This window comes from Schistocerca americana, chromosome 4, assembly GCF_021461395.2.
Source record: "Schistocerca americana isolate TAMUIC-IGC-003095 chromosome 4, iqSchAmer2.1, whole genome shotgun sequence".
NCBI classification, from domain to species: Eukaryota; Metazoa; Arthropoda; class Insecta; order Orthoptera; family Acrididae; genus Schistocerca; species Schistocerca americana.
Window position 1 is genome coordinate 633,018,265 of NC_060122.1, and position 18,161 is coordinate 633,036,425.

At 43.2% G+C, this 18,161-nt stretch overlaps 1 protein-coding gene across 3 annotated transcripts in view; it reads left to right on the forward strand.

Moving 5' to 3' along the window:
- The window catches only part of LOC124612910, a 106,960-nt gene that overhangs the window by 30,920 nt on the left and 57,879 nt on the right, over positions 1-18,161 (forward strand). For 2 of the 3 annotated variants that reach the window (XM_047141396.1, XM_047141397.1), the window contains exon 4: positions 1,128-1,196. The exons of the other annotated variant lie outside the window; for it this stretch is intronic. In XM_047141396.1, the coding sequence (XP_046997352.1) occupies positions 1,128-1,196 (69 nt within the window). The remainder of the gene's footprint in view (positions 1-1,127; positions 1,197-18,161) is intronic. 3 annotated transcript variants of the gene reach the window in all.

Consider the following 18,161-nt stretch of genomic DNA (forward strand, 5'->3'; position numbering starts at 1 on the left):
ATCATTAATGTACTAATTGTGTAATACAGATCCATTACTGAGAGTGGTCGGGATTTTGTTGTATATGTTCATAACAACAAAAGCCCTGGGGAGCAGTTGTAATGGATCTGGGAGATGTGTTATTTTCTACCTGATTTGTCGATACCAAATTGTAAATGTTTTCTTATATTTTTTGTCAGAATTTTTTTAATTATAATTTGCCTTATTATATGTTAATTTACTTATATTTTTGTGAGTGAAAGCATATTGATTACTGTTAGTAAATGTGTCGAAGAATAGCAGAGAGACTGATTACAAGTGGAAGCTTGGGTGGTGTGTAAAATGTCTTTGACGCTGGAGTCATCTTTGACTATAGTCAGTCGGCAGTTAACTCTTGGTGTGTGTTGACAGTAGAACGATGTGCAGGTCGCCGTCATAAATAATTTTGAATTATGTTACTATTTTTTTATATAAACTTCAAGAAGAAACTACATTCGAAGAAATGGTACTTGAAGCACCAAAAATGAGGCAAACACATTGAACCAGGTCATTTCTGCAGCCGACAAAGATGCATTGCGGAATCATACTTCCACTAGACAACTGAAGTCGAGACCAATATCGCCTTGTAAGCATCTAACGGAAAAGGTACTGTCACGAAATAAGCCAAATTTAAGTAAATAAAAAATAGTGAGCATATTTCAACTTTGTGTCTCAGCCAGGATACCATATTTCAACTGGGGGCTCAGCCGGGATAACATATTTCAACGTTCACCTGACTGCCCAAGATACAGGAGTACAAGTCCCTTGATCGTCTAACCTACACTGAGGCTCGTAAGAAGTATGCATGTCTTCACCCTGTGTCCATGACGTCTAAATCTGCTTTAGTTACATCTTCACCCCTCCCTTACCCCAGTCCCAAACCCCTATCCTGCCCCCCTCCCCTGCGGCTCCCAAACCCTCCCCTCTGGGTGTCACTCCCCCTCCCCAGCCAGAGAAGTGTTCCACTTCTTCAGCGTCTGCCGGTCAAGGGTGCCCCTCCTGCGATACCCCTTCCCAGCACCTTCCAGGCCAAAGGTCTGCTGCCACACGACGACCACGAGAACCACGGTCTGTGGGCCCCCAGGTCGCCCGATCTCTTTCTGTTCCAGATCTTGCTGCAGATGGCTCGTTTATGCCCCACAGCCCTCCTCAGTCTCAAACAGAAAAGAAGAAGAAACGTAAGTCCCGGGACAAGGTATCACCAGAGGTCCCATCCCCACCTTCGCACCCTGATTCTGACCTGTTGTTCATGGATGTCACCCCCTCCTTGTTGGTGAAAGGTGGTGACCCAGGGGCATGGCTGGCTTTAGCCTGTTCAACCCCATTTTAGTCATTGTTTTGTGGTTATCCAATGGAATTGTAATAGATATTACCGTCAACTTCCGGAGTTGAAATCCCTTATTTCGTCTTACTCTGCAGCTTGTGTTGTTCTACAGGAATCTCATTTTGCTGTTGACCACTCACCAATTCTTTTGTGGGTTCCGTGTTCTCTGTCTAAATCGGGTTGGCCCCCTGCGGGCCTCTGGTGGCGTTTGTACGTTGGTCCGTACGGACATTGCTAGCATTTGGATTCGTCTTCAAACGACATCGGAAGCAGTTGCTGTTAGGGTCCACCTGGACTCTGAGGTCACGGTTTGCAATCTTTTTCTTTCTCCTGACAGGACTCGTACACCTGCTGCCCTAACTGCCCTTCGTAAGGGGAGCTGGAACGATCCATTTCCTCCATGTTAATTTTAGCCAATAAAAGGAACAATTTGTCTAAAAACATGAAACATATTGCTCTGAAGTTTGGACCACATGTTCAGTGAATATTTCTCTACAAAGTTATAATGCCAGGTTGATAACTACTTATTGGTTTTTGTTTTACAATTTTTTTAAACAGATGCTTATTTTTTCTCTAAAATTTTGCACTTTTTCTTGTATAACTCTTGAATTATACAATATTTTTTTTACAATTGCTTATAAAAATTAAGGAAAAGAAGTAAACAATATTGTGTATAAATTTCATTGATACACTGTTAGCAGTTTTTGAGAAAATGTTCCTCAAAGATGAAAATTTTAACATTACGGGAAATGGCTTCCAAAGTTTTTTAATACACTCCTGCCCCCATATGATGGATTATCAGCATCTTCTTCTTTTTCCAGTGTTAGTTTCCTTTTCACCAGTCTTTTCTTCCCCTTTGCTGCATGTTGTAGGCTTTTGTCTCTTCTTCCTACACCTCTCTGTCTTTCTTCATCAATTAGGCACAGTGTAGAAATGGTGTTGTGTCCTGATTGGAAACCTAAATGTTTGAGCACTTCACACTTGATAATGTTTCCTTCATTGTATGATGCCAAAAATGCAGTGTTTTTATCTGTACAAACACTCTTTTGGGAATCCTAATCCCAATTCAATTATTTACACTTTCATTTGGATTTTGTGTTTTCCCGTGTAAACACTCTTCCAATAAACTTGGCTGTGGTAAATGTCTGAACATGGGCTTAATTACATCAATTACAGCATCTGGCTAACTGTTTTTATGTGCATATTCGTCTCCTGATTTGTACTTACACCATGAGTCATCACCTGTGGGGCATAGTGCTTGTTGTGGGTGCTCATTTGTTGATCCAGTATGAAAAAATAATGCCCATACCCTGCTCTACTCATATGCTCAATGCTTCTTGTATTTTGCCTAATTGCACATCCATAATTGCTTTGCAATCTATCTGTCAATCTTCCTCTTCCTCCAAGGGTCTTATCATCACTAAGCTTCTGGGATCTTCATGTCTGCTTTAGTTTGCGCAAGCAATCCCCCATGCGCTTCTGCACATGTCCAGTGCACTCCTGTTTTTTAATGTGAGTTTCATTGCCATAAGGTTTGAGTTCCTCTACAGCTTTATATCCCTTAGAATCACCATCTCCTAGATAGTTCGTGTATCATACATTATACCACTCCTGTGATCTGGAAAAAAATTGCTTTCACTCCCTCTACTTCCATCACTCCACTCGTGTCATGGAAATTTGCTTCACAACTTTCACCATGTTCATCCTTGGTATTGCCCTTACATCTACAATGTTTTGAGAGAATTGAAACATCATGTACTTTGCAACTGTCTCCACTGGTGGCTGTCACAACTCCATTTAGAGTTTCATGACCTCTACGTTACCGTGATCCATCTAAAGCAACAGTTAAATCTCTACAATTCCCATTATCTGTCACACCTTCAACTGCTTTCTTCATTGTAGCTTGAGCAATATCTTCAGCAGAAGACCCCACCAATTCATTATAAAATCAAAACTTGGTTGGTGGTTTTGGCAAGTTCATAATTCCACATAACGTTGTCCCTGCAGCACTGCCCTTACCAATGCAACGCAAGCCGTACACTAGCCTAACGTTTACATCATACACCTTCTTTCCACTATTTCCATTATGAGAACTACTGTTAGAATTAGAAAATGAAACTTCTGCAGCACATTTGTTACACTTCAATAACATTTTACATGCCAAACCAATGTGTGAAGTTATTTTCAATTCCAGTCCTCTTTCTTTGTACACTTGGCATAATACGTTATGTTTCAGAGTAATAGAGAGCAAGGAAATGTTAATTATTTCATTCACATCATCACTGTCACTTTCATAGTTTTCAATTTTTTCTTTGCTGTCACAAAGTGTCTTGCTGGAACAAGTTCTATCACATTCATTTGGAATAGTCAGTGAAGTAGTCTAAACAGCATCTCCCTTTGAAACAAAAGATGATTTCTTCTTCCACTCATCGTGCCTTTTCTTAAACACTCAATTGCTGAAACGGGGCATATTGATATCCAGAAACGAAATACGTAGAACAGGTGCGAGCAAAATTAATCAAATACGCAAAATTGAATAGCGAAACAACACAAAGCAAACTCCACAAGTCAACGCACACGGTATAGCGTTCATGTTTACTGATATGAACAGACACTTGTGACAGAGATAAAGCCATACAACGTTGAAAACAAAACACTGTCTAATTCCACAAAGATACCCTGCTTGCAGCCAGCGAGCGTCGTCGTCAGAGGTGACACAGACAGAGTTGCTACAACCGTTCACGCGGCGCGTCAACTGTGCAGTGATAAAAAACACACTTAGAATTCACTTAGAAGGGTGAAACTTGATTTGTTTTATTCAGAAAACTCCAAATAATTTGATAGTTAAAAAAAAAAAACCATAAAACGTTAATTTTATGTTTTGCGTCTTTCCGGCTCCCCCTAAGCATCTTCTTCCTCCTCGGGGATTTTAATGCTCTTCATCCCTTGTGGGCAGTGCATTTCCATCTAGTCTGGGTCTTTTCAAACTCCTCCCTTCATTAAACTGGTTGCCACACGACAACCTTTGTGGTAGTGACCATTTCCCATTGATTCTCTCGCTCCCTTCCCGCTCCCCAATGCACAGGTTGCCTCGTTGGTCTTTCCAAAGTGCCGATTCCCTCTTTGTCGGGTTGTATTGATGACGTCCTACATGACGTGTTTGACGCGATTGTTTGCGCTGCTAGCCTTGCTGTAACGCGCTCATCTGGACCGTTTCACCGCCAGCAAGTCCCATGGTGTAGTACGACCATGGCCATTGCCATCTGTTGTCGCCGTCAAACTTTGCAACACCTTAAGAGGCACCCATCTGTTGCCAACCTTATTACCTTTAAACACCTTTGTGCTAAAGCCCGTTACTTAATCAAACAGAGCAAACGGGTATGTTGGGAAAGCTTTGTTTCTTCCTTCAGTTCTACTGTCACTGTGTCAGGGGCCTTCCCCCATCTCCTGGATGGCTTTTGCACGGACCTGTTGATTCTTGTGAAACATCTTGCGACCCATTCTGCAACAGGATCAGCTTCCTATCCAGCTACTTTCCTTCACCAGAAACAGCGGGCCGAAGCTTCCGCCTTATGTTTCACCCCTTGTCAGAATCTTCCAACGAACCTTGTACTAAATGGGAACTTCTTTCCACATTTTCTTCTTCTCATGATATGGCCCCTGACACAGACTCCATTCATAACCAAGTGCTTCAACATCTCAGTGCTCCACAACGGCAACATCTCCGGGTGTTTAATTGTATAGTGGAGGGATAGCATCGTGGTTCCTGTCCTTAAGTCTGGTAAGGACCCCCTGTCTGTTGAAAGCTATCGGCCAATTAGTCTGACAAATGTTGTTTGCAAGTTACTTGAAAGGATGGTAGCCTGTCGGCTCAATTGGGCCCTCGAATCTCGGGATACATTGTCCCCTTACTAGTGTGGCTTCCGAGAGGGACGGTCTCCAATCAATCATTTACTTCGCTTGGAATCCCTAGTTCGGCAGACTTTTTCCCAGCGCCGCCATTTGGTTGCAGTATTTTTCGACCTTTGCAAGGCATATGACACGGCTTGGTGCCGCCACATCTTAATTACACTTCAGGGCCCACTCCCGACTTTTACCTGCCAGTTCCTGTTCCATCGGTCATTCAGGGTTCGGGTAGGTACTGTTTTTAGTTTTCCATGGACCCAGGAGAATGGCATCCCACAGGGTTCTGTATTGAGTGCAATTCTTTTCCTCATTGCTATAGATGGACTTGTGGCTTCTGTCGGTCCTTCGGTCACCCCTGCTCTGTATGTGGATGATTTCTGCATTTCGGTTGGTTCCTCTTTGATGGCCTCTGCAGAGCGCCAGCTTCAGGGAGCTATATGGCGTGCCTCTGCATGGACCCTCTCACATGGGTTTCAAATCTCTCCTTTAAAATTGCGGGTGGTCCACTTCTGTTGCTGTACTACGATCCACCCCGATCCCGAGCTCTGTCTCGATGCCCAACGATTACCTGTGGTCCCACAGTTTTGTTTCCTGGGTCTTCTTTTTGACAACAAGCTCACTTGACTGCCTCATATCAGACTTCTGAAGGTAGGATGTTTCCATAAACTCACTGTCCTTCGCTACCTTGCCCACATCTCTTGGGGTGCGGACCGGTCCATCCATCTACGCCTTTATAGGGCTTTAGTGCTTTGACTACGGTTGTAAAGTTTCTGGTTCGGTTGCTCCTGGATCCGGTCCACCATCATGGTATCCATTTGGCCGCCGGTGCCTTCCCTACTAGCCCTGTTGATAGTCTCCTGGTTGAAGCTGGGATCTTCCGCCCCCCCCTCCCCCTCCCCCCTCTTTCTGTTCGGTGGTTCCAGCTCCTGGTTTCTTATGCAATCGCTGTCCATTTCTCTCCCACTCATCCTTCCTATTCTATCCTGTTCCTAGACCATGGACGTCACCCACCTGATTCCTGCCCTCAGGCGGGTTTACCAGTTGGGCTCCACCTTGTCTCTTCACTGAGATTTTCAGCTTCCTTCTTTGTCCTGTCTCCCACGTTCCCTCCCAAACACCCTCCTTGGTTAGTTCCTTGGCCCCGAATTCGGATGGATCTCCGCCGAGGTCCGAAAGATTCCATTCCCCTGATGGCGTTCCGTTGTTTTTTCCGCCAAATTTTATGGGAGTTTCGAGATGCTGTTGTTTTTTACACTGATTGCTGTAAATCTGGGATATGCCTTCATGTCCTCTGTTGGCACAGAAAATCATCTCCTGCCACCTACATGTGGGGTGTTTACTGCTTAATTGATGGCAATTTCCCAAGCCCTTACCTTTATTAAACAGTCCCCACTCATCTACATCTACATCTACATCTACATCCATACTCTGCAAGCCACCTGACTGTGTGTGTGGTGGAGGGTACCTTGAGTGCCTCTATCGGTTCTCCCTGATTATTAAAATAGTTTTATCATTTTAAACACTAATGGCGTCGATGCAACAATGGACTTACACAAAATGACCAGGGCAACTTTTAATTATTACATAAATGATAATCATGGGTCAGAGAAGGTACATTTTGCTACTACCAAAAGAACACATACTACCAAGCTATTTGCATATTTATTTAACAAAAATTATCAAGATACTACATATGATTGAAATAATTATTTACAGACCATGATCTATATGCGACCATTGGATAGGACATCCGAACCAACCAGACGCAGAAGGCAGAGGAGAAGACAAAAGCGTGAAACAACGAAATCTCTTTCTTATACACTATGATACAGAGATAATAGTAATTACCATTCTATGGGCATGTATAGCGGTTCCATTGTAGTTACATATTGATAAGTTAATTTACATTACTTTTTTCAAGAAGCAATGCTGTAATTGTCATTGCTTGCTAAATTTTGTAGTTTAAAAAAATTATTTATGCAGGAGGACTGTACAGACATGCTATCATATGACTTTCACACTGAATCCCATATAGAGGACCTAGAAATAGGCACTCCTGGCTGTGGGAAACAGCTGAAAGTGTTGAAAGCAGATAAGCTGCTAGGTCCTGATGGAATCCCAGTTTGGTTTTTCAGAGAGTACTCTCTGGCACGGACACCTTATTTAGCTTGCATTTATCATGAACCCCTCATCTGGTGTGAAGTCCCAAGCAATTGGAAAGAAGTGCAGGTGACTCCTGTGTATAAGAAGGGTAAGAGAATGGACCTGCAAAATTACAGCTCTGTATCCTTATTAACGGTTTGCTGCAAATTCTTAAAGCATATCCACTGTTTGAATGTAATAAATTTCCTTGAGGCAGAAAATCTGCAAACCAGCATGGAGTTTTCTTAGTTAACAGAACAGAGTACCATATATCGTCCACAACAGTGTGTGTCCATCAGAGAAAGAGTATCATTAGGGGTGTCCTAAAGAAATTTTTGATAGAACTACCCTTGTTCTCTGTAAAGAAAATGATCTAATGGAGAGGATGAGTAGCAGTTTGTGACTGTTTGCTGATGATGCTGTAATGTCACTGTTGACTATAGAATGATACGGGATGATGTGGGTAGATTTCTATTTGTGCGGCAAAGGGCAGCATGCTCCAAGTGTCGAGAAATGCAAAATACTGCACATGAATAGGGAAAACAGTACTCTAGTGTATTAGTATTAGTGGTGTTCTGTTTGACACAGTCATCATTTAAAAATCTACGTGTAATGTTACAAATTGATATGAAATGGAACAAACATGTGAGTTCAGTAGAGGGACTTTCGTTATTTGGGAGAATTTAAGGAAAGTCAGGTAATCTAAAACAGAGACATTATATAGAACAGTAGAGAAACCCATTCTTGGGTAATACTGGAGTGTTTGGAATACCCAACAAGGTCAAATTAAAGGAGGACATCAAAGCAGTTCAGAGGTGTAATGCTAGATTTGTTACCTGTAAGTTAGGTCAGCATGCGAGTGTTACAGAAATGCTCCATGAACTGAAATGAAAATCCCTGGATGAAAGATGACATTTGTTTCACGAAATACTGTTGAGAAAATTTAGATAACTTGTAACCTACATCACTTTGTGGATGAATGTTTATCCATCAGTTTCTAACAGTTAGGCAAAAAGAACAATCGTGCAACAAATTTCTAGAGCAAGTTTTTTTGCAGGCATAACTGGTGGAATAGAGGCACATGCTAACTAGCATTGTAGCAGAACTATTTGCAGGTTTCATCCTCTCGGTGCGAAGCAGCGAGACTGTAACCAGGTATATCCTAGATGCCATACTTAGTCTTCACTCATTCTGACATGCTCCAACTGGATTTTACATAAACGGTGTTTGAGTTAAATAAAGGCCAGTGAGAAGGTTGGTTGGCCAGTAAATAAGTACCAAATGTGTCTAGTAAAAACGGGCTATTTTGTCGAGGCCCTGTGTCCTCCAGTTAAGATGCTGTACACCGATAATAATTTTAAATTGAAAATAAATATGGCACGCACCATAGTTCCCAGAGCCTGCACTGAAGCCACTAATTCCAAGTAATCATCTTCCTAACATAACTTTGACTAACTAGAAATCTCATTGGAATATCAAACAAAGTGAGGTGCCGTGCAAAACATTTATAACTGAAACACCAGGTTAGTTCTGATACTCCATAGCACTTAAACCTACAAGATTGTCCACCGCTATAGAATTTACGCATGCAATCGTGACCAGAAGACAATCTGCACTTACCTGCCACATCATAAAGTGTGTACACAATAAGATAAGAAGTGTAGTCCTGCTTGCCAGTAGCAGTGTGAGATGACATTGTAGTGTGACATAAGATTCGTTCATCCGATCCAGCCATGTCTAAATCTACAGTTACTGTCAGTCAAGAATATAACTTTTAAGCACTAATGGAAGTCGATTCCTATGCAACTGTTAATAATTATACTTCACAAATGTCAAATGAACCATCAAAAAAATTATTGTATAGCTAAGGTTGAGCTGTCATCAGCTACAGGTCTGTCATTAGTCAACACCCATTGTGATCTGCTGGAAACAGATCATATGCCAAGCTTCTAGAACATTCTAAATGCTTCACTTTTGCCCCTCTACGGGCCCTCTCTTTCAACACTCCAGAATGACTAATGTCTTCGTCAGGCACACCTTATCAATCAGTGTGACACCTGCCTGAGTTATGATGTGCTACTCAATTAAAATTCACATAATTCCGTACCCAAGTGTCAGATTTGGATGCGGTCTGCATCAGTCAGTTATAAAATGAAGCAAGCATATATTTAGAATATGTTCCTTCATAACTTATTCTTTTTCTGAACTTGGTAAGCTACAAGATGGTATTTTTTGGAAATGTCTGTGGTCAGTGAAATAGCATATTACTGCCTAATCTCAAACAGGCATTCGCATCTGACTGCTGAATAATCAATGTTTTGCATAAGAACCACAAATTCATGGTAAGAGAAATTAGGGCTTGTATGGAAGCAAATACAGTTGTTTTCTCCTTGCTCCATTTGAGAGTGGAACAGGAAGGGGAATGACAAGTCGTAACTCAAGGTACCCCCTGCCAAGCACCATTTAGTGGCTTGCAGAGTATGCATGCAGAGAGATAAGTAGATTTAACAAGACTTTTAATGAATAGTAACTGCTCAGAGGTAAGACTCAGTCACAGCCTCCAGACCCAGACAAGTTTCACAATCAAATGATTGTTCAAGAGAGTCAGGTAAAGGAAAAAGTGCCTTACCCAGTGGCTCGCAAGTTACTGGCTAGTCGCAAACCCTGTGTTCTCCTGTCTAGCACTTGTCGTTCAGATCTTGTTACCCCTCGCTCCATGAAGGTCATGGCTACTTAGACATGCGACTTCAAATTTGGTTCTGAGATTGTGAAGTCGCCCAGTGTTAAGGTAGCATCACAGTCTCCCTGTCCCGCTGTGCAACAAACTATCAAACTCTCGCCTAAAGGAGCGAAGTTGCCCACTACACAACTGGCTGGCAGGAAAAGGCAGGAGTAGTACTCCTGAGAAGACTTCCTCTGTCCCTCCAGCCAACCACAACCCAAGTCTTCCTCTAATCAGAAGGGCTTGAAGAAGTCCACTAAGGACAAACGGTGTCCTCCTTCACCAACTCAAAAATCCTACTCGACGGTGTCGCCACATGGTCAATAGCCCGGCTGGCCTCTGTCTAGTGTGCACCACCAACCATTTTTCAGCGTTGGCCTCCACACGTTGATGTTTCTGTGGACCCCATGGAGCAGGATCCACCTGCTTCTGTGCCCTGTAGTAGTGACTCTACACCGGCTGTCCCTCGGCGGCTACCGAGTTGACACCCCTACATCTCTTCCTCCTCTTGACTGTCCTCCAATGGAACGTTCACGGCCTTCGGTCCCACAAAGAGGATTTACAGCTGTTTCTAGCATTGCAGCATCCTCTTGTACTCTGCCTTCAGGAAACGAAATTGCACCCTCAACGCAGCTTTGAGCTTCCACATTACATACCGATTCGTTTTGACCTTCCTCCTGAAGTCAGCGTCCCCTCTCATGGGGCTGTCATGCTGCTACTGCGGGATGACCTTCATAGTCAACCCACCTCCCTGACTACCTGTCTTCAAGCTGTTGCTGTTTGCCTTTTCCGTCTCCACCTGACTTTCTCCCTCTGTACCATTTATGTGCCTCTGTCCTTCGATGTCACCAGGGCAGACTTCCTTCAGCTTATTGGTCAGCTACCTCCACTGTTTTTGCTACTCAGTGACTTCAGTGTACATCATCACCTTTGGGTTTCTCCCAGGACCTGCCAGAGAGGTGCCCTCTTGGCTGACATTCTGAACCATCTCAACCTCTTCTGCCTTAACAATGGAGCATCCACTTTCCTTTCTGACTCCTTGCACACCCATTCCCATTTGGACCTATCCTTTTGCACTGCCAAGCTTGCCCATCGTCTTGACTGGTCCGTTCTTTCTGATGCCTACTCGAGTTACCATTGCTCGTGTGCTCTCTGTCTGCTGTCTCCTACCCCATCTACATCTACATCTACATTTATACTCCGCAAGCCACCCAACAGTGTGTGGCGGAGGGCACTTTACGTGCCACTGTCATTACCTCCCTTTCCTGTTCCAGTCGCGTACGGTTCGCGGGAAGAACGACTGTCTGAAAGCCTCCGTGCGCGCTATAATCTCTCTAATTTTACATTCGTGATCTCCTCGGGAGGTATAAGTAGGGGGAAGCAATATATTCGATACCTCATCCAGAAACGCACCCTCTCGTAACCTGGCGAGCAATCTACACCGCGATGCAGAGCGCCTCTCTTGCAGAGTCTGCCACTTGAGTTTATTAAACATCTCCGTAACGCTATCACGGTTACCAAATAACCCTGTGACGAAACGCGCCGCTCTTCTTTGGATCGTCTCTATCTCCTCCGTCAAACCGATCTGCTACGGATCCCACACTGATGGGCAATACTCAAGTATAGGTCGAACGAGTGTTTTGTAAGCCACCTCCTTTGTTGATGGACTACATTTTCTAAGCACTCTCCCAATGAATCTAAACCTGGTACCTGTCTTACCAACAATTAATTTTATATGATCATTCCACTTCAAATCGTTCCGCATGCATACTCCCAGATATTTTGCAGAAGTAACTGCTACCAGTTTTTGTTCCGCTATCATATAATCATACAATAAAGGATCCTTCTTTCTATGTATTCGCAATACATTACATTTGTCTATGTTAAGGGACAGTTGCCACTCCCTGCACCAAGTGCCTATCCGCTGCAGATCTTCCTGTATTTCGCTACAATTTTCTAATGCTGCAACTTCTCTGTACACTATAGCATCATCCGCGAAAAGCCGCATGGAACTTCCGACACTATCTACTAGGTCATTTATATATATTGTGAAAAGCAATGGTCCCACAACACTCCCCTGTGGCACGCCAGAGGTTACTTTAACGTCTGTAGACGTCTCTCCATTGATAACAACATGCTGTGTTCTGTTTGCTAAAAACTCTTCAATCCAGCCACACAGCTGGTCTGATATTCCGTAGGCTCTTACTTTGTTTATCAGGTGACAGTGCGGAACTGTATCGAACGCCTTCCGGAAGTCAAGAAAAATAGCATCTACCTGGGAGCCTGTATCTAATATTTTCTGGGTCTCATGAACAAATAAAGCGAGTTGGGTCTCACACGATTGCTGTTTCCGGAATCCATGTTGATTCCTACATATTAGATTCTGGGTTTCCAAAAACGACATGATACTCGAGCAAAAAACATTTTCTAAAATTCTAAAACAGATCGATGTCAGAGATAGGGGTCTATAGTTTTGCGCATCTGCTCGACGACCCTTCTTGAAGACTGGGACTACCTGTGCTCTTTTCCAATCATTTGGAACCCTCCGTTCCTCTAGAGACTTGCGGTACACGGCTATTAGAAGGGGGGCAAGTTCTTTCGCGTACTCTGTGTAGAATCGAATTGGTATCCCGTCAGGTCCAGTGGACTTTCCTCTATTGAGTGATTCCAGTTGCTTTTCTATTCCTTGGACACTTATTTCGATGTCAGCCATTTTTTCGTTTGTGCGAGGATTTAGAGAAGGAACTGCAGTGCGGTCTTCCTCTGTGAAACAGCTTTGGAAAAAGGTGTTTAGTATTTCAGCTTTACGCGTGTCATCCTCTGTTTCAATGCCATGATAATCCCGGAGTGTCTGGATATACTGTTTCGAGCCACTTACTGATTTAACGTAAGACCAGAACTTCCTAGGATTTTCTGTCAAGTCGGTACATAGAATTTTACTTTCGAATTCACTGAACGCTTCACGCATAGCCCTCCTTACGCTAACTTTGACATCGTTTAGCTTCTCTTTGTCTGAGAGGTTTTGGCTGCGTTTAAACTTGGAGTGAAGCTCTCTTTGCTTGCGCAGTAGTTTCCTAACTTTGTTGTTGTACCACGGTGGGTTTTTCCCGTCCCTCACAGGTTTACTCGGCACATGCTTGCTCAAGTGGCAGATTACTAAGGGTGACTGGCACTTTACTCCTCCCTGGCAACCTTTGCAGACCAAGATTTCCTCAGTTGTGACGACGTGGTGGACTATCCCACCATTATCCTTACTGCTGCAGAACGTTCCATTCCTCGCACTTCCTCTTTACCACGTCGTGTCCCAGTCCCTTTTACACCTGCCCAGTTGAGTGTCTGTGTGCTGAAGCTGCTGAAAGGTATGCATGCTGTTTGTCTGCCATGCGTGGACTGAGGCATGCCGCGACGCAATTCGCTCACGGAGATGTGCTCTCCACGTTTTTAACCGCCACCCTATGCTGGAAAACTGCATTCATTGTAAACAGATGTGTGCAAAGTGTCGTCAGGTTCTTAGAGATAGCAAAAGAGCTAGTTAGATTTTGTTCACTAGTTCTTTTAACAGTTTCATGCCTTCCTATGTCGTGTGGGCCAACCTCAGACGGCTCTCTGCCACGAAGATCAATTCACCCATTTCTGGCCTGACAGTAGTTGCCCATGTCATTGTGGAACCTGTTGCTATCTCAAACACCTTGGGCCACCATTTTGCGGAAGTTTCGAGCTCTTCCCACTGTCACCCTCCCTTCATCCATCAGCAACAAGTGGAGGTGGCTTGGGCGATACCTTTCTCTTCTCTGAACTGTGAGTGCTACAAAGCTGCTTTCACTATCAGGGAGCTAGATAATGCTCTCAGTTCATCCCAGCCCTCCGTCCCAGGGCCAGACGCTATCCACATTCAGATGTTGGAGCACCTCTCTCTTGCGGGCAAGCACTTTCTGCTTAACACATACAGCTGCATCTGGGCTGAGGACACATTTCCTGGATGCTGGCATGAAGCCACCGTCGTACCCATACCTAAAGCCTGGTAAGTACAAAAAACTTCCTTCTAGGTACTGCCCCATCTATATTACCAGCTGCGTTTGCAAGGTGGTGGAACGTATGATTCATGCCCAGCTGGTGTGGTGGCTAGAGTCTCGCCATTTACTCACAAATGCACAGTGTGGATTTAAAGTGCAGTTTTCTGCAGTTCACCATCTCGTTACTTTGTCCACTCGTTACATGAATGGTTTTCTGTGGAAATCCCAGACTGTGGTTGTATTTTCCGATTTGGAGAAGCCCTACGACACCTGCTGGAGAACTCGTATCCTCCGTACTCTTTACATATGGGGCTTCAATGGGTGCCTGCCCTTTTTTGTACGGGCATTTTTACAAGACCGTGTTTTCAAGGTGTGTGTGTGTGGGGGGGGGGGGGGGGGGGGTTCTGCCTTGTCAGACACCTTTAGTCAGGAAAATGGTGTGCCTCAGGGTTCCGTCCTGAGTGTCATCCTCTTTGCTATCACCAGTAACCCTATAACGGCCTGTCTCTTGCCAGGTGTCTCCGGCTCCCTTTTTGTTGATGATTTTTCCATCTATTGCAGTTCTCCGCAGACCTGTCTCACTGAGCGACATCTTCAGAGCTGTCTTGATCGTCTTCATTCCTGGAGCATTGTCAATGGCTTTCGCTTTTCCACTGACAAAACTGTCTGTATAAATTTCTGTCAGCACAAATGGTTTCTCCCACAATCTCTACATCTTGGGCCTGTTGCCTTTCCATTCGCTGACACTACGAAATTCCGGGGCTCCAGCTCGATAGGAAGCTCTCTTGGTCATCGCATGTCTCTTACTTGCCAGCCTGTTGTACGTGGTCCCTCAGTGTCCTGTGTATCCTCAATAGTACTTCTTGGGGTGCCGATCGAACCACCCTCCTCCATTTGTACCGGTTGCTTGTCCGTTCGAAATGTGACTATGGGTGCTTTGTTGATGAATCTGCACGCCCATCCATTTTACGCCGTCCCAACACTATCCATCATCATGTCATCCATTTGGCCACGGATGTCTTTTACAGCAGCCCGGTTGAGAGTCTGTACGCTGAAGTTGCTGAAAGGTATGCATGCTGTTGGTCTGCCATACGTGGCCATCCTTCCTATGCTTCTTTCTTTGATGATTCCTTAGATTGTCAGTATTGGGCTCGTCCCTCTTCTCTGTCACCTCTTGGAGTCCGCTTTTGCCACTTGTTGTGGTGGCTTAACTTCACACTACCTGCAACTTTCCCAGTGGGTGTGAACCCTTCACCACCTTGGATTCGCGAAGTGGCCATATTAACCTTGGTATTCATTCGCTTCCTAAAGACACTACTCCAGCCTCGGTCTATTGCCTTCAGTTTCACAACCTTTGAATGGAACTTACTGCTAGTACCTTTGTATACACTGAAGGCTCTCGGACTGACCATGGGGTCAGGTGTGCCTTCATCATTGGCACCCATGTCATTCAATATCAGTTTCCGGCAAATTCCTCAGTATTTACAGCCAAACTTTTCGCCTTGTATCAGGCCAGTGACACAGCCTCTGCTCAGACTCACTCAGCACCCTCCAAAGTATCTGTATGCTGTACACTGCTCATTCCTTAGTGCATCGGGTCTAGGAAAACTCACTTGCTCACTCTTGGTGGAGCCAGTATCGTGTTTCTGTGGGTCCCTGGTCATGACACTGCTGCCAAGATTGCAGTCCTCGTGCCTCAGCCTGTGAGTGCCTGTATTCCCTCTGTCAGGAGGTGTTGTCCCTTTGATATCGCCAATGGTCCTCCCTCCACAGGAATAAGCCGGGAGTAGATTATTATAACTCGGCTGTGTAATGGGCACTGCCTTCTTAGCCATTGTCATTTACTCAGTGGCGCTGCCCCACCACTTTGTATGCATTGCACCCAAATGAAGCACAGGCTGTCGCCTGTGTTGTACTTTTTATGCGCTGAAGCAATATGGCGAAGGCCATTTAATTTTAAGTTTTGGATGTCCATTTTTGCATGGTGTTTTTTTAGCCCTTTTCCCATATGTCTTCTTTAGCTGTCTCCTATTCTGTCCATTGAGACTGACATATAGTCGTTTCTCTCATCTCTCTGTTTGTGTTGTATAGTTTTGACTTGGGTGCATATGACCTCAGTTGTTTTTTGCGCTCTAAAACAAAACAAAACAAACAGTGACAAGGCAGTATCATCAGCCCTAAGTTCCATTGACAGCTTTGGACCAGTCAGTCTGTAGCGGTTCCCCTACTTTGTTTCTTCGTTTGTTGTTTGCTGTTTGCTGTTCTCAGTGTCGACGTACTGCGTTGCTACACTGGCTGAAAAATGGGGTTTGTAATTTGGACACTGATTACAGTAAAAAATGTAGCCAACAGATGCACAGTTGTTTTTCACAGATGTTTACTTTCACTTTTCACAACCTCCCATATAAACACTTGTTTTGTATTAATTATTTATTTCTCTCTGTGAGACTTGACGCTCAAGTGCAGCTGCCTATGTGCAGTGGCAGCGTATACAACTGAAATAATTGTTTTTAATAAAACTGTACTTCAGGCCCACAAAAAGAAATGAAAGAAGTATTGCAAGATACCATTCTGCATTTATCTAGATTATTGTCTTTAATACTTTTTGCAATTAAATGATTATTAAAATAGTTTTATCATTTTAAACACTAATGGCATCGATGCAACAATGGACTTGCACAAAATGACCAGGGCAACATTTAGTTATTACATAAATGATAATTATGGGTCAGAGAAGGTACTTTTTGCTACTACCAAAAGAACACATACTACCAAGCTATTTGCATATTTATTTAACATAAATGATCAAGACACTACATATGATTGAAATAATTATTTACAGACCATGATCTATATGCGACCGTCAGATAGGACATCCGAACCAACCAGATGCAGAAGACAAAGGAGAAGACAAAAGCGTGAAACAACGAAATCTCTTTCTTATACACTACGATACAAAGATAATAGTAATTACCATTCTATGGGCACGTATAGCGGTTCCATTGTAGTTACATATCGATAAGTTGATTTACATTACTTTTTTCAAGAAGCGATGCTCTGTCATTGCTTTAACACATGGTCTATTGGTGTATCACTGCTGCTGCTGTTAAGTTGACGCGTTGTTGTCGTTCTAACCAACACAGGTTCCTCGTCTGAAACTGGGTCATGAGGTGACGGTCTCATGACCGAAAATCGGGTCCTTATATATCATCGCAATAATAGGTACTGAAACTACACATTCTACAAAGTTAAATTTACAGAAACTACAATTAAAATGTAACTCATTAAATTAACTGAATACATCGAAAAATTTCGTCTTTTTAACAGTTTCTTCTACTACAAGAGTTAAGCCGCATTATTTGTTTAAATCTTGACATCAACAAATATAGTTAAGCAAACAATGCTTTCGACAAAAGTGTTAATTACTTCAGAATTAATTAAGGGCTGGCTTTGCTAACGTGTTTTTGAATAGAACCCAATATATCCTTTAAGATTACTAGTATTTAGTCTTCCAAATGTTTATAATTAGTACAGAATTGATATTTGTGGATAAGTCAACAATAGAATTTAAGTTACAAAATAATTACTGATTTCAACCCATAACAAAAGATACTACCTAGGAATAGTCGAAATAAATTAGAAAATCAATTACATACCTAAAACTAAGCACGAAATTAGATCTGGTGTCATATTCTTTAAAACTTAAGGCCAACCTTTCTCTTCTATGAAAATGCAGATAATATTCACATATGTTAATGGTAATTAGGTAAAATTGAAGAAATGAAGTTTAAGGAGGCAGATGGCAGAACAAGAGGGGAAGTATAAATATCCTAGCCTGCTTAGTCACAAGTCTGATGAATGTTGCTTGAAATAATAGTGTACTGTGATTTTGTGGGAACTTTGAATCACAAGGCCTTTTATACTGATAGCAATGTTGCTTCCAGGAACGGCAGTTCATATGTGATCTCCCTGGTCCAGTTTAAAATAGCCATCTGACAACCTTTTGCCAGGCACGAACACCATATCACTGTTTTTC